Here is a 16,404-nt window from a genome sequence, read left to right on the forward strand (position 1 = left end):
GCAGCCCGTGGTTGACGAGCGCGCAGCCCACGGCCGTCCCGCGCGGCGCCGGCCGAACGCGGCGGTCCCACCGGGCGGGGGTGGGGGCCCCAGGTCTCAAGAGGCCCGAGTGGACCCGCCCCCCGAGGGCGGCCGTCACGTGCAGCCGGTGGCTCGCTGACGGGCGCTCACCTGAGCGCAGGACTGGCCCTCCGCTCTCCGAGGACCCGAGGGGACAGAGCAGGCCCCGCCGCGCTTGCTTCGCCCTGCGGTCCCGCGAACCCCTGTGGCCCGGGGCTACGCCCTCTCCGGTCCCGGCGGTCACTCGGCGGCGCGCACCCCGCTCCTCCCCGGGGCCCTCCCCCCTCAGGTGGCTCTCGGCACCGCCCCGCCGTCCCCCTCCCCCAAGGCCTCCAGGTGGCTCGCGGCTCCGCCTCCAGCCGGCGGCGCTGGGGCCAGACTGCGCCAGCGCAAAACCGCCCCGCTCGCCCCAGAGGTCGGCGCCGGACTACGCAGGCGCACCGGCGGGCCGCTCGCAGTGCGCATGCGCTGCGCCGGAAGCGTTCCGACGTTTTTACTGGGCGCCTCTGCGCGCGCGGGAAGATGGCTGAGCAGGTGACCAAGTCGGTGCTGTTCGTGTGTCTGGGTGAGACGGCGCCGATCTAGCCCTGCTCTGAGCTTTCCGGAGGGCTGGGTAGGGCGTTATGCGTTCTGAGCTGCTCTGCGCTGCTGAACCAGGGAAAGCGATGGGGAGGCGGCCAGAGATGGGAGACCCGAGGGTGGTCGGTGCGCGGCGCCCCTTTTGTGCGCCCCGCGGCCGCAGCGCGGCTCTGCACGCTGGGTGCTCTTGACAACCCCGGTTCTAAGTCAGGTGTCTGAGTCAGAACCTCTGTCGCCTGCCTACTCCTCTGTGCAGGTCTGGGTCTCTAGCTTTTGTTCAGTCTTCTCAAGCCCGGGTCCCCGCTCACCTGCAGCATCTGCACTCCAAGCCGGGGTCTTGCCGTTGTACTTGGCTATAGCTCCTTCCCCTGCAGGTAAACCCCAGGCTACTGAACTGATCTGACCTTTAAGGGTCTGCTGATACCCGAGACCCATGATAGCACTGGTTTGCTGGCCTGTTTCCTTGCCTCAGGCTCCCAGATGGAGCGCACTTAAAGGCAGATGGAATGCGAAGGATTAGGATTTCTTGTTGTAAAATTCAAACCTGGGAGATTTGATTCTTTAGGTCGCTGTGTAACAGCCCCATGTGCCAATATTCCTCTACATGAAATGAAGGTATTTTTCTCCCTTTTAATTCTTTAGGTACTTTCCAGCTCGGAATTATTTCATTTTTAAGATTTCAGCAATCAGCCTTCCCTTCTTAAAATAGAGTTCAGTGTTCCTTTAGCTTTCGGGACTCTTCATTTGATACCGCATCTCAGCACTTCACCCCATCTCCTTAATTCCCAGGAAGGCCTAAATGGCCGGTAGTCCATAAAAAGCTCTGGATGAGCCTGCATTTCCTGCGGAATAATAGCTTTTCCACTCCTCCTTAGATGCACTCTTATGGAAGACCATAGAGATCTGCTTGGCCTTTCCCACTTTCCCTGGTTTCCTGTTTCCTACCCACACGCCCTCTGGTTGCCTGCTCCCCTGCTTTTCAGCTGCTCAGCGTGCCTTCCACTGTGTACTTCTTTCTGGGAACTCACTTTGCATTTTTCCAGGAGAATCTTTCTAAAAGGTCAGACCCAAGCATTCCCTTCTTTACTTTTTCCAGATCCTCTTGGTACAGGTAATTGTTCCCATGACGCTTTATATACATCTTCCCTCACACAAATTTTATTATAATTATTTGAAAGCCTGCTGCAATTATAGCCAGATTTAACTCTCTTGAAGGCAATGACTGTGGCTTATTTTTCTTTCTGTTTACAGCTTTAAGAGAAAATATGTTCACCAAATATTTGTAGAATTGGATATCTATGAAGGAAAAAGTAAAAGGCGTCCTTGTTTCACGTTGACAGTGGGCGTCATTTGATTTTAAGCTCTACACTGAAGGCTGACTGATGGACTCAACAGCTTTATTAAAGGGCAGTTCGGTTTATGTTGAGTATCTAACAGGATTCCATTGCTTTGCTTATTTTACTTAGCGGTGTTGGTTAGGCTGACATGGTGCACTCTGCTGGCTCTTGATGGGAGATATCTGCTTGTGTGTGTTTATCTTCTGTACGCTTTCTTTTTCCAGCAACTGCCATGGTACCAGGCACTGTTCTGAGTGCTAGGGATACAGTGGTGAGGAAAACAGACAACAATCCCTGCCTCTCAAGAGCTCACATTGTATCATCAACAGTCAAGGATTTGGCTACTCAGTCAGCTGGTGTTAACACTAAGGCAGGAAGGGGGGATGGGAGTGGAGTGCAGTTGTAAGAAGGGTTTTGTGGGGAGGCCTTACTGAGAAGGTGCCATTTGAAGAAAGACTTGGAAAAAGTAGGGAAGCAAGCATAGGGTATTTTGGAAAAGCATCCTGGACCTGGAGGAAAGCAGGTGAAAGATTCTGAACAGAGGTTCTGGCCATGTTCACGACACAGCAGGGAAGCTGCAGCGCTGGGTCTGGTGCTCTAGTTGCTTCTGAACAGACTTGCCTCAGTTCCCGAGGACTCGGAGATAATCTTGACTTGTTTTCTCAGCGCCCAGTGGATCCGAAACTTGTCCCATTCTTGGTGTATGTACAGTGAGCTGGGGCAGGAGTCAGCAAACCCTTTGAAGAGCCAGAGAACAAATATATTGTGCTTTGACGGTCATACCAGAAGTGTAGTGCAGAAGCAGCCCTAGCCAGTACGTGAACAGTCATGCTCGGTGTGATTGTTCGTGCCCACTGGAATTTGAATTCTGTATAATCTCATGTCACAACATACTGTACTTTTGAGTTTTTTCAATTGCTTAAAAATGTAAAAATTATTTTTAGCATTGAGAACTGTGTACAAAGGTGGTGGGTCCTGATTCCTAGTTTTCAGACCCACATTAGGTCCTGTGGAGAATGGATCTGGTGAGGCTGTGTAAGGACTTGGATCACTGAGTGAGTTAAGCCTTCGGAGGGTTTTGAGCAGAGGTGGGAAGTTCAGGTGTTGTGGCCATTCAGCTGTCGTGTTGAGATTGGACTGAAGAAGAGCGAAAGCCACGAGAGGGAGACCCACCGTTGAAAGAGAGCGTGTGTGTTGGACCAGAGCTTTGCTGGTGGAGGGGGTGAGACGTGGAGTTCTGAGGGGATTTGAGGTCACAGTTTGCCATTTCACTTGGCAGCCTGTATGCAGAACAGTAACAGCAGTGCATTTCCGAAAGGTGAAAGTTTTATTCCTTCAAACATTTAGTTAGTTAAGTTGCTCAGTCATGTCTGACTCTTTGCGACCCCGTGGACTGTAGCCCACCAGGCTCCTCCATCCATGGGATTCTTCAGGCAAGAATACTGGAGTGGGTTGCCATTTCCTTCTCCAGGGAGTCTTCCTGACCCAGGGATCGAACCCAGGTCTCCCGCATTGCAGGCAGACACTTTAACCTCTGAGCCAGACTGAAGTGCAGAAAAGTGTCAAATGTTTACCATCGGTAAGGGTGATAGCAGAAAAGAATGGAACTCCTTATTTTGGCAAGACTATGAAGTATTCGGTACTTTTGCGAGGCAGATGGACTGTGTTGTCCCAGCCAGCACCGTGGGAAATGAGAACACAGTGATGTCAGGTGACCTTTTTCCTACAATTAATCAGTATTTATTGATAAATACTTCTCATACTTTACAAACCAAGCCTAATTGTTCTTTTTTCTTATAAGAAATGTTATCTTCTTTTCCTGTTCTCTTGTATCTATCAGCATTTATTTTCTTGTTTTAATTGAGTTTAATTATAGTTAATTAAGCAATAAATTAATTGTAGTCATTCCCAGTAAGTCCTTGGCACTGGAGCTCTGGGTGGCATTCTGGATTGGCAGTACCCTGAGTATAGTCACACATGGATGATGGGAAGGTGACCTGTCCCTGAAGACCAGAGTTTCCTGTTTGGAATTCTTCCAGAATCTTCAATATGCCCTCTGAGTTTGGCTGGTTCTGTTCTGTGTCTTTTCATAATAGTAAAACTACAACATTTTCCTGAATTCTACAATCCTTTTAAAGAAATATTGAACCTGTTGTTGTTCAGTCGCTAAGTCGTGTCCAGCTCTTTGTGACCCTATGGACTGCAGCACACCAGGCTTCCCTGTCCTTCACTATCTCCTGGAGTTTGCTCAGATTCATATCCATTGACTTGATGATGCCATTCAACCATCTCATTCTCTGTCACCCGCTTCACTTCCTGCCCTCAGTCTTTCCTAGCATCAGGATCTTTTCCATTGAGTCAGCTCTACACATCAGGTGCGGACCCCCAAATTTGTGGCCAGCTAGTTTGAACTGATGGTGGTCCTGGGAATCGATGAACTTGCAGCTGGTTCTGGGCGGAAGTTCTGGGCCAACTGGACAGCTTGGAGGCCTGTCCCTGCCCAAGCTCCGGCTCCTGGGGGCATGGCGCTCAAGCAAGGGCTCTGCACGGGTCCTTCAGTAGGAGTCTGTGTAGAACCACTGTTCGGCCTAAATGTATTTGCTTCTGTATTTTATGAAACAATGTATTGTTTTATTGTGTGCAGTATACTTGAAAGTACGTATTTTAAAACTCTTGTTCTATATCATTTTAAAATAGACTGGTTGCAACCCATTCATTTGATTTCATGATTAGCTTCTGGGTCAGTGATAGCAAACTGAAAAATGATGATTTTGGTCCTAACTGTTCTGATTTCTAATGTCCTTGTCATTGTACTTTGTGTATTTGGACAGTTGGTTTGCAGTCATCGAGTGGGGTTGGGTCAGCTGTCCTGTTGGGTCCTGCCACGTGCTGGTAGCACAGTCACCGCAGGGAAGAGTGTTTGCCTTGCTCCCTCGCCGCCCCAGCTGTGTGGAGTCTTGTGAGCTTGTTCTGTGCTGGGCTCAGCACCTGCACTTCCCTCAAACCAGACGCTCACTCTCTGCTCCCCCACCTCTTTTTAAGGTAACATCTGTCGATCACCCATCGCAGAAGCGGTTTTCAGGAAACTTGTAACTGATCAAAACATTTCAGATAATGTAAGTACTGTTACTGTCTTAAAGAGGCCAACTTGAATGGCTTTGGGGCAGAAAGTTGTGAAAAGAATTCTTTTTTTCTCCTGCAGTGGAGGATAGACAGTGCAGCGACATCCACGTATGAACTAGGAAACCCTCCTGATTATCGGGGGCAGGCTTGCATGAAGAAGCATGGTATCCCCATGAGTCACGTTGCCCGGCAGGTACCGTACTTGACCTTGAAAGTGCACTTGTGTGTTTTATGTTGCAGTGGGTCATTGACAGTGGCGCTGTTTCTGACTGGAACGTGGGCCGGTCACCAGATCCAAGAGCTGTGAGCTGCCTAAGAAATCATGGCATTAACACAGCCCATAAAGCAAGACAGGTAGAAGAAACCTTGTTTAATTTCTCATACGTTGATCCCATAACCTGAGAGTTGTGAGAAGCTTAATGAGACTTACGTGTAATGAATGTGTTTATGTAGGGTTGGCTTAACCAGCCACAGTGCACCTGTCCTGGGTCCACAGTTCTGAAAGGTTTGTGTGACCTTGGAATTGGCTTATTAGAGTGCGAGGTCGAGAGAGCCGTGACTGAGCGCTGGATGACCTGAGCTGTCGTGTCCTTTGTATTTCTGGTGTCCTTTTGTATTCTGGTCCATGGTGACTTAGTCTGCTTCCGTTACAAGGTTGTTACTGTTGGCTTGGCCCAAAGGTTTGTTTGGGCTTTTCATAACATCTTACGGAACAACTTGAACGAACTTTTTGGCCAACCCAATAGAATACAGTGCTGCTATTAATACAAAATCATTTTCAACTGTGAAGTGCCTTAGAAATACAGGGTAATGCTGATATTTTTATGGATGCATATTCTGCACACAGCAGTTTTACTTCTGAGTTTGGGTTCTGGACTGTGGCCCAGTAGAACATTCTGCATTGAGGCGGGTGCATCTACTGCTTTCCAGGGTGGAATCCACCAGCTGCATGTGGCTCTTGCACTTTTGACATAAGGCCAGTGTGATGGGAGCTGAATTTTAAATTATAACACATTTCAATAGCCATTTGGTCTGGTGGGTGCCTATGGGGTTCCAGACTCACATGGGACTATGGGGTGGGGGAGTGAGGTTTCCATAGCGGCGTGCCTGGCAAGACATCGGGGCCCAAGGGCAGCCAACCCTGTCTCTCCTTGTCTAGAAGCTGCAGCGGGTGCTGGCACGGGGAGCTTCTGTAGGCACAGGGACCAGCTTCTGCAGAAATAGGCTTCTTCCTGACTGCTGTGTTGTTCTACGGGAACTGTTACTTTTATCGGTGCAATTATTTTCTGGAGATTCAATTGGATGTTTTAAAAAACCTGTCTAAAACCTTTGAACTTCGTTTTATATCATCCTAACAAAATATACAGCTCTGTGGACTGGATTCCAGCTGAACCATGCACAGCCCAAGAAGGGCTGTGGCTTGGTGTCAGAGCATGACAGCCCACGCCTGGGGAAGAGCTTTTGAGGCCTTCAAAATGAGAAGCCAAGTATTTTGAAAATCGCTTGTCAAATATATTGCATGTTTATAAGTATGGATGGCAGCGTGGGAACTATAATTGAGTACTAGTGCTTAAATCAGAACTTTTTGTAAAACTAGATAAAGATTCCTTAGTTATTGTTATACTAAATCTTGTCTTTGCTTAAAACTTTGCAGATTGCTTTGCCACGCATCATATTTTAAATTATTATTGTCTTAATTTTTATCAATTGTGGCAGGAAGTAGTTGATAAACACATTTTTCAGATCAAGAAACACTTCCAGAGAGAAAATAAATGACTTATTAAAGGTTACCCAGCTGCCAAGTAGTAGAACTTGGATTTAATTACAGGTTTATTTGGTGGAATGTAGGCCAGAAAATTCACAAAACAAAATTGCTATAGAAATACTTTTAACATGTTTATGTCTCAGGAATTAGTAATACACAGATTATTTTTGTCTTAGAATAATTTGAGATCTGTGAACTAATTTTCTGGCTATGTCAGTTGACTATGTGTGTTAACAATTTACTATTTAACTATTTTAAAAACCCTTTCTTAATTGGGATTTCATTGGACAGAGATTAAACATTTTTTATATCATTTGTCCATTCTTATCTCTTCAGGGTTTTGGATTCCTTGCCAATTTCTACTTTCTGTTTTTTAAATAACAGATTTATTTTGAGTAGTCCTTGAGAATTATGAGCAATCATATTTTCATGTTTTCTATTTTTAAGATCAGATTTTTTTCATACATTAAGTTTATAATAAAAATGGGCACAAATGAAGTATTTTAAATACACATGCCTTAAAAAAACAAAGCTAGAAAGTTATTGCTTATGAAATTATTACCCGTTTTAGAAGTGGTATCTCCACATAATCTACTTTTTCCTTTTCCTTGTTGCTTTTAAGAAACTTCTCAACAATGATTTTTTTTTAAATTTTGAAGTTCTGGTAGGATATGTCAATGTGACATCAGATCTTTGTTATTTTTTAGCATTTTCTAATGTTTACAGGTTTCCTCTTTAGTGTCACAACTTGTATGAGAACTATAATACTTCTACTAAACCTGAGTCTAACAGACAAAATACATTTAGGGTGCTTTTCTCTCTGCATCGCGTGTAAATCAGTTCTCTGGAGTATGTGAACTCTCATCCGGTTAGTTCTGTGGGGTTGTTTACTTTACCATACATTCTTTCCTTTCCAGTAAACTTTATTTGACACATACACAGATGTCTGGGTGCTCAGTGCATCTTGCATCATACCGGCTCCCCTCCTCTACTGCAGAGGGCCCCACTCAGAGTGCCTTCTGACCTCTGAACTTTATGGCGGTAGAATCCTCTAGTGCATATCTTTCTGTCAGCATTTTCCTTTGTGAGATTCTCCGTATTGCTCATAGCAGAGCTTCAGTCATCTTCATCTGTGGATTCAGGGTCATTGCACAGTTAGTGGCAGTTTGTTTATCTGTGCCTGTGGGCGGAGCGGCCTTGTAACACAGGTGGCCTGATGTTCTCTTCGCTTACAGAACCTTCGCCAAACAGCGACGGTGTCTCTGCTGTAACCGTCTGGGAAGGGTTCATCTGCTCCATCCTAATTTTGTTGTTTCCGACACTTGCTATCATTTTCTTCTGCTGTCTTTAGCTTTTCTTTGGTGTGTAGTTTCTGGCAATTTTATGTGGTCAACTTCACTTCCTGAATTTGTGTCTTGATGGTTTTTATCAGTGCTGGAAAATTCTGGGCTGTTATCTGTGTATATTTTTCTTCCCCTCATTCTTCTGAAATTCAACCTAAATGTATTTTAAACATAAATTTCTTATGACTTTTCTACTTTTTCCATCCTTTTCACGCTGGTTTTTAGTCTGAGATTTTCTACTGACCTGTTTTGTGATATACTAGTCTTTCTGTGTTTTCAAACTGTTCAGTTCAGTTCAGTCGCTCAGTCGTGTCTGACTCTTTGTGACCCCATGAACTGCAGCACGCCAGGCCTCCCTGTCCATCACCAACTCCCGGAGTCCACCCAAACCCATGTCCATCGAGTCGATGATGCCATCCAACTGTCTCATCCTCTGTCGTCCCCTTCTCTTCCTGCCCTCAATCTTCCTCAGCATCAGGGTCTTTTCCAGCGAGTCATCTCTTTGCATCAGGTGGTCAAAGTATTGGAGTTTCAGCTTCAACATCAGTCCTTCCAGTGAACACCCAGGATATAAGCCTTTATGGAATATTTGATGTCTGTTATTTTATTTAATACATTTTATTTCATTTAAAAATTGATTCCAACCCTCGGGTGAAATTATGCAATTTGCCCTATATTTTTTTGAACAATTCTGATCATAGCTGTTTATTTGGTTGGCCAAAAAGCTTTGACAAACCTAGACAGCATGTTAAAAAGCAGACATTACTTTGCCGACAGAGGTCCATATAGTCAAAGCTGTGGTTTTTCCAGTAGTCATGTATGTATGTGGGACCGTAAAGAAGCTGAGTGCCAAAGAATTGATGCTTTCAAATTGTGATGCTGGAGATGACTCTTGAGAGTCCCTTGGACTGCAAGGAGATCACACCAGTTAATCCTAAAGGAAACCAACCCTGAATATTCATTGGAAGGACTGATGCTGAAGCTAAAACTCCAATGCTTTGGCCACCTGATGCCAAGAGCCAATTCATTGGAACAGAGCCTGATGCTGGGAAAGATTAGAGTAAGAGGAGAATGGGGTGACAGAGGATGAGATGGTTGGATGGCATCACTGACTCAACGGACCTGAGTTTGAGCAAACCCTGGGAGAAAGTGAAGGACAGGGAAGCCTGGTGTGCTGCAGTCCATGGGGTTGCAAAGAATCAGACACAACAAGCAACTGAACAACGACAACAAGAGTTTATTTGGGAAAAGTTTGTTTGGAATTTTCTGTAACATATTCTGGAAAACCCAAATGAGGTTTTTGGCCAACCCAATAAAATAAGGTCTGGTGACTGACACCTGGGTCCTTGTGAGTCTCCTCTGCTTCCCCTTTGCTTATTGCTTCTGTGCTGATTTGGATTAAATGCCGAGCTTGACCTGTGAGCCGTGTGGACGCTCCGCGTGCAGGTCCTTCACCCTCGGGGCTTCGCTTTGGTGGGAAGGGTCTGGTTCCGAGCTGACTGGGAGCTCGTCCTGCTTCACCGGGCTCTGCCATCCTGGTCAGCTCCTCTCGGGGAAACTCAGGAGCCCTACCTGATCGGGGTGCCTGCTTCTGTCTGGAGGCAGAGTTCTGTTTCTCCCTCCCTGGGTCTGCTGTTGCTGCCTGCCACTTGTCCTCTCGGCTTCTTGCGCTGAGTCTGTTAGGAGCTCACCAGGTGCTCTGAGAGAGACCCTGTGGGGGCCAGGCTCCCCTCTCTGGGGCTCCCTCCTCCTCTGGCTGTCTTGCCATCCTTGCCTCTAGCTTCTCCGGCTGGTGAGGTTGCTGGCTGTCCTTTGGTGCTTCTGCCCAGGCTTCTCGTGGCCCGGGAGGCCACATGGTTCTACCCTCCTGATGCTGAGCACCCACTTTCCCCCCCCATTGCTGTGATCACAGTGTAATCAGATGTTGCTGACAGTCCCTCCTGTGAGTCTAGAGCGTGGTCCCCACAGTGGGGTCCAGGGACCCTCGGTCATGAGGTCAAAATGTGTGAGTGAGGGGTCCATTCAAAGGGTCAGACTAGCCAGTGAACGTGGACAGAGGAGAAGCTTGCTGATATATGGTTTCATACTCCGCATTGTAAGAGACCTGTGAGAAATCACTGCTTAGTCAGTTTTGGTGTTAGATCAAAGAATATCCACAGTCATACAATGGGTGTTAAAAGACTTCTTTCAAGCTATGTACTTGTGTGAGGCTGGGCTTGCGTATTTCAGCCGATCAGATGCTGAAGCACACAGGATAACCACCCATCTTGAATAAGCAGATATTAAAGAAATTTGCAGAGATGTAAAACAGTGCAACTCTCCTCCTGCATGTGTTTCAGTGTGGAAAGTATAGCTGTTTTTCATTTACAAAATGTTATAATAACAAGTAATGAATTTTTATTATTTTAAGCAAATAGTTTGTAACAATTTTACTTTTAATAACTTTGGTAAACATCTTAAGAGTTAAAACCAAGAAGTTTAAGATCTCTCTTCTGATCCCAAGCCGAGGTGCAGGGTCAGCAAGTGCTCTGGGAGTGGGAGCAGACTGCCGGCTGCCTCTGACAGGTCAGCCTCTCAGGCAGCCAGGCTTGTCTGCAGCAGCAGAGCCCCCGGGTTTGCACCCTTGGCTCTGCACACGCACTTGGGATTTTGGTCTTTCTTAGCCTGGCTGTCGTGGGAGCGAGTTAATGATTGTGCAGATGTGTTCGGTTTTGATGGGCATTTTCTAGGTTTTTTTAGCAATAGGGTTGTTTTGTCACAGCTATTTCATTTATAGGTGCAAGCGGAAATCCTTTACTGTGCATTCTTTATGTTAATTGTCAACTCTTTAGCAATTATTTTAACATCTTAACATCACGTAGCTACATGTAGCTGTCAGTTACTAAATTTTAGGGTCTGTAGTCACAGTCTTTCCAAAATTAAAGACAATGTTTAATGTTTAATCCCAGGACATTTTCAGACAACTAACTTGGGGCAATAACTTATAATGTTTGTTCTAATACATTTTGAAATAATCTAGTACCTTGGGAATGTGAACAAAATTGATTCCAGTATTTTATTAATATAGTATGCTGAAAACTAATGCAAATGCATACTGAGAGCCAAAATTTATTATTTTTAACAGAATAATGAGTATATTTATTGTTCTTTTGCAAAACTGAGTATAGTCGAGTATCACTTCTCTGCTTAACCAGATTATCAGAATCTTCCTTGTGGTGTCACTGTACCACTGTATTTCAGAGGACTTTTTTTAGTGATGAAGATGATTATTGAAATTGCATTCCTAGAAATTATTTCCACCTTTGATTTGGGGCATGTTTTCCTTCTTCCCTCCCTCCCTTCCTGCCATTTTTTTAGTTGACGTGTAGTTAACTTACAATGCTCTGTTAGTTTCAGGAGTACAGCAGAGTGATTCTATTCTATATATTTTTCAGATTCTTTTCTCTTATAGGTTATTAAAATTGAATATAGTTGCTCCTTTCTTATTGTCATTATAACAGTAAAAAATCGTAAAATAATTTTTCATTTATATTTTAGCAGGCTTGTGTTTATAAATGTCAAAAAATGAAAAGTTCAGGTTAGAATTAGTAAAAATATTAAGTGGCACTCTTCTGTGTCATGTCCAAATTGTAGATATTCAGTCAGAAGAAAGAAGATCCAGAGACTGTTACTCATGCATTTCTTTCTTAGTTCTAGATACTGGAGTGGGTAGCCTTTCCCTCCTCCAGAGGATCTTCCCCACCCCGGGATCAAACCCAGGTCTCCCACATTGCTGGCAGATTCTTTACCAGCTGAGCCACAAGGGAAGTCCAAGAATACTGGAGTGGATAGCCTATCCCTTCTCCAGCGGATCTTCCCGACCCAGGAATTGAACCGGAGTCTCCTGCACTGCAGGCAGATTCTTTGCCAACTGAGCTATGAGGGGATCCCCCCAAAATGCCAAGTTTAGGTTGGAATTTGTAAAACTACTGAGTGGCACTCTTCCTGTGTCATGTCCAGATTATAAATATTCAGTCAGAAGAAAGACGATCCAGAGAGTGTCACTCATGTGTTTCTGTCTTAGTTCATCTTCCCTGACCCCTACTTACATGTCATCTTCCTCTCCCCTCTTCTCTGCTTTATTTTTCCATGAGACACAGTCACTCCCGTGAGCTGCCCGCCCTGCGTTGGGGAAGCCCCACAAAGACAGCCATCTGCCCTGCAGTGGGCGCCTGTCACGGGGGCTCGGAACGAGGGCCTGGAGAGTGAAGAACAGGACTCGGATGTGGAGTGTGTAATAAGTTAGCTGTGTTACACCTTGTTTCTGAGAAGTCTAAGATGAAGTATAAGCTTGGCATGCACATACAATAAAAGACTATCTCATGGTTACTCCAGGAAACTTTATAAAACTTTGTAATACAACTCTAGGAAATTACTAACAGGTTAACTCTGTTTTAACTCTAAAGTGCCCTAAATGGTTCAACTTAATTAGTAGCAGATTCAAGTTTAGCTTTTTTTTTTAAGTTCTGTTTTTGGTCCTCTAGGCTTGATTGGTCTGAATGTAAACACTGTGTTTTGATTTCTCGTTTGCTTTCAGGTTACCAAAGAAGACTTTGCCACTTTTGATTATATACTATGTATGGATGAGAGCAATCTGAGGTAATCACATTTTTAAAAGCTATTTCTCTTCAACTCATTTCAGTAATAGGCCAAGCAGTTTGTTCAAATAACTTTTTTATTACATTAAACTTTTAATAAATAGTGATGGTCATAATATGCAGAATTATTTATTTAGAAGAGTGAGAAATCCAGTCATTTAGAATTGAGTCTCATAGGTGTGTTTGATTGAGACGCACCTTTGGATAAGGACAAGTCTGGTATGTAAGGGACTCTCTGTTTTGCAGAAGAGAGAGTGTTCTTGCCCTAATGACTCATGGGCAGCACAGTGTTTTACTGTGTTTCTCATCTTACTCTCCTTTATTGCTGCCCCACCCCACCCCGAAAGAAAGACTGACCAAAAAAGACTTTTTACTCCATTTAAATTGTTGATTGCCTTAAACAATTTAAAAACAAAAGCTGTCAGATGAAGGTATTAGACAAAAGCGGCTCTGCACGCCAGAGACTCAGCCCACAAGTCTGCAGGCTTGCCCCGTGCTATCGCAGAGGAGCTGGAGGCACAGGGAGGTTCATCGCTTGCCCAGGTTCCCGGTTCAGTGGTGCACGTGGCCCACGTTAGGCCTCGGCTCTGCACGCGTGAGTCACACCACCACTGTGCTGTCACTTACGTGGGTTTGGCCCTCGGGACCTAAATCTGGGCAGCAAGGAGCTTGGTGGCGTTTCTGCAGCGGTGTGTGCCTGGCACTGGTCACCTGGGCCTCTCTTGTGACATCTAGGGTGGGCCATGTGTGTGAAAATTAAACCTAACAAACAATATGATATAATGTGCCGACGGTGCAAAGATAAGTGAATACAGTAGCATGTCTGACAGTTCAGAGGACTGTGTGACCTGTGCCCGCTGTAAGGCAGGCGCCAAGCTGCTTGTCACACAGCGGGTCACAGTCTGCCTGCAGGGCCCCCAGCGTCTGCCCACGCCGAGGGGACAGAGAGCAGCCCTCCGCGTGAGCACAGGGCTACCCTGACTGCTTCCCTGCTAACTCGTAAATGCGCCTGCGTTTAATGAAGAGAAACTCTTTCCTGGAGTCTCTGTTGTGGAGCGGACAGGTACAGATGCACCAAACTTACCTGGGTTTTCATTAAGTCCATTAAAATGCGTATATTTTGTGTTTGCTTTTCACGTGTTTGGCCTCATTTTTCTCACTGAATAGCTTATCAGCGTTGTCAGCAGCATCTTGCTAGAGACCTCTGTGTGGCATGTTTACTAGATAAATTTCCGGAAGTGGTTGGCATTTGGTGGTGCAGCCCTTGCCATCCCAGTCCTACCCGCCCCTCTTGTTTCAGCCCCGTGGCTTCTCGGGGAGGCTTTGTGCTCTGAGGCCTGCAGGATTCCTGTAAGACCCTGGCCTCCCCCTTGGAGGTTTGTTAACCAGGCCCCACAAAGCTCAGTGAGAAGGCTGAGGTGGGAGCAGACGGAGTGGCCAAGGGTCTGCTCAGGACACCTCCCCAGGGAGCCTGCCACCCTCTGGGACCTGGTCTTCGTGGCTTTTGGAGTTCCATCCTGTTGTCTTGCTCAGTTGCTGACCCTGGGTCTGTCTGAACATATGCTTCAGAGGAGAGTGCTAATTATTGTCCGACCTGAGGGTGCACATTCTGTGTAAGCCTGCTGCTGTTGGAGCCCCCTTGCCTGGAAGAGAGAGCCCGCTGGGGCAGCCATGTGGAGGCTGTGCCGAACTGCCGAGTGTTTGGTTTCCTTTTTAAATCAGGTCACTTTTGCTGGATTTTGATACGGATACTTCATAAAACCCTAGCAGATGTCCCAGTTTAACTGGAAGCCATAGATCAGAAAACTAAGTTCATGTTTCAATTTTACAGAGATTTGAATAGAAAAAGTAATCAAGTTAAAAACTGCAGAGCGAAAATCGAACTACTCGGGAGCTATGATCCACAAAAACAACTTATCATTGAAGATCCCTATTATGTAAGTGTGGTCTCACTTCCGTCCTGATGCTCACAGACAAGGGCGACGTACAGAGAGCCCGCGTGAGTGCCTGCCGTTGGGGGTCAGAGGCAGGCGCCCTGAAGACGAGTCCCTGAGTGTTCTTGTTACTCTCCCTTCTCCCTGTCCTTCCAGGGCAACGACGCGGACTTTGAGACCGTCTACCAGCAGTGCGTGCGGTGCTGCAGGGCCTTCCTGGAGAAGGTCCGCTGACCAGGCCGTCCCGCTGTGGCCCAGGCTCGTCCCCCCAGGCCATGTGTCAACTGTCAACAGTGTCCCTTCTGAGCCAAGGCTGCAGCCCTCCCTTCAGCTTACTCGCTGTTTCTCACCTGACAAAATAACTGTAGATGGAAATCAGTCTTTATGTTTAGCAAGAGTAAATAAAAAATCTTTGATTCAGATAGTTTATGGGGTAAGAGTTCCTTAGACTTTGCCCCAGTTACAAACCTCCCACTTTGCCCCAGTTACAAAAACAGTGGAACAGTGGAAATAGTGGAGCAGCACAGTGGAACATGATGAAGTGAATAAGACGTCCCTCCAGGAACCCACACTACCTCTCCCTCCGGATGGGCCCCTGCCTGCACTACCTCTCGATGCCAGGGCCTGGCCTCCAGCGACGCTGGTCGAGTGTCACGCGCTCACAGTGCCCACGCGTGTATTTTCAGGACAGGAAGGAGAGAGATTTGTGGGATTCACCTTTAGCACCTTCACTCCTTCTTAGTTTGTGTCTGTGTAGCTTATTTCATAAGGAAGTCAGCTTATTTGTTCCCATTTGAACCCCTTTGCCTCTGGAAATGTAATTATATCCAGGAGAAGTGTGTGCTGGTTTATCTTATGGTCAGTTTGGGGACTGTGTCTGCTTCTACATGCATATAATTGCCTGAATGCCAATTATAGATCACCTTGTGTGGGAAAAAGTATTAAGTTGGAAAAAGTCCTTTTATGTTGGAATACTTAAATATTGATATATTAAGTATTATTTTGTCAGTGCCTGGTTGTAGGGAAATATACATAATTTGTGCACACTTTGAAATAACTGATCTAAAATTCATATGAATGTATGTCAGACAAAATTGTTCTCAAATAAACTGGGGAAATTAGAAAAATACAACTGAGGTGCAAGTCTGGTGTCTGCCTGCTTTTTACTGAGAGGGGAGGAAGAGTCAGAACGCCTGGGCTCCCCTGTCTCTGTGTTTGGGGTGTGGTGTGCCTATCTGCTGAGGGTCGGGCAGAAGCCTGAGGAGCGGACCTGCTGAGCAAGCGCGTTGTTTCTGCCTGACTCATCTGTTCATGGGAGAAGATGGTGGCCCTCAGCCCTATATAGCCGCCTTGCCTCCCTTACCTTCAGCAGAGGGTGGGGCTGGGACCTCAAGAGAGACTCTGCGTGAAGGGCTGGATGAGGAACCGCGTTTCTCCATTTCTCCGAGTCTTCACCCGGGTCCATAGCTGGCCACCTGAAATCCTGGGAGCACTGAGTTTCAGATCAGTCTGAGTGACGGTCACTCAGAAGCAGGAAGAGCTCAGAGGCATGGCGTCCAGTCCTCAGTCTCATGAGGGTCTCAGGTGGGGGCATTTAGTCCTAAACTAACTTGGGCCTGAGGGACG

At 46.2% G+C, this 16,404-nt stretch overlaps 1 protein-coding gene across 5 annotated transcripts; it reads left to right on the forward strand.

Moving 5' to 3' along the window:
- Positions 1 to 518: 518 nt before the first annotated feature.
- On the forward strand, positions 519 to 15,910 carry ACP1 (acid phosphatase 1). Of its 5 annotated transcripts, none has more exons than XM_061163241.1 (6): positions 519 to 625; positions 5,019 to 5,092; positions 5,179 to 5,292; positions 12,784 to 12,845; positions 14,676 to 14,781; positions 14,935 to 15,910. In XM_061163241.1, exons 1-6 carry the CDS (start codon positions 583 to 585, stop codon positions 15,010 to 15,012), a joined length of 477 nt encoding a protein of 158 aa, XP_061019224.1. In that variant the 5' UTR covers positions 519 to 582; the 3' UTR covers positions 15,013 to 15,910. The 5 variants fall into 5 exon arrangements, with proteins under 5 accessions (XP_061019224.1, XP_061019222.1, XP_061019221.1 ...); XM_061163239.1 differs by lacking the exon at positions 5,179 to 5,292 and adding an exon at positions 5,340 to 5,453 and having other exon boundaries at positions 556 to 625; XM_061163238.1 differs by lacking the exons at positions 519 to 625; positions 5,179 to 5,292 and adding exons at positions 2,086 to 3,687; positions 5,340 to 5,453.
- The last annotated feature ends 494 nt before the right edge of the window (positions 15,911 to 16,404 follow it).

This window comes from Dama dama, chromosome 16 (genome assembly GCF_033118175.1).
Source record: "Dama dama isolate Ldn47 chromosome 16, ASM3311817v1, whole genome shotgun sequence".
NCBI classification, from domain to species: Eukaryota; Metazoa; Chordata; class Mammalia; order Artiodactyla; family Cervidae; genus Dama; species Dama dama.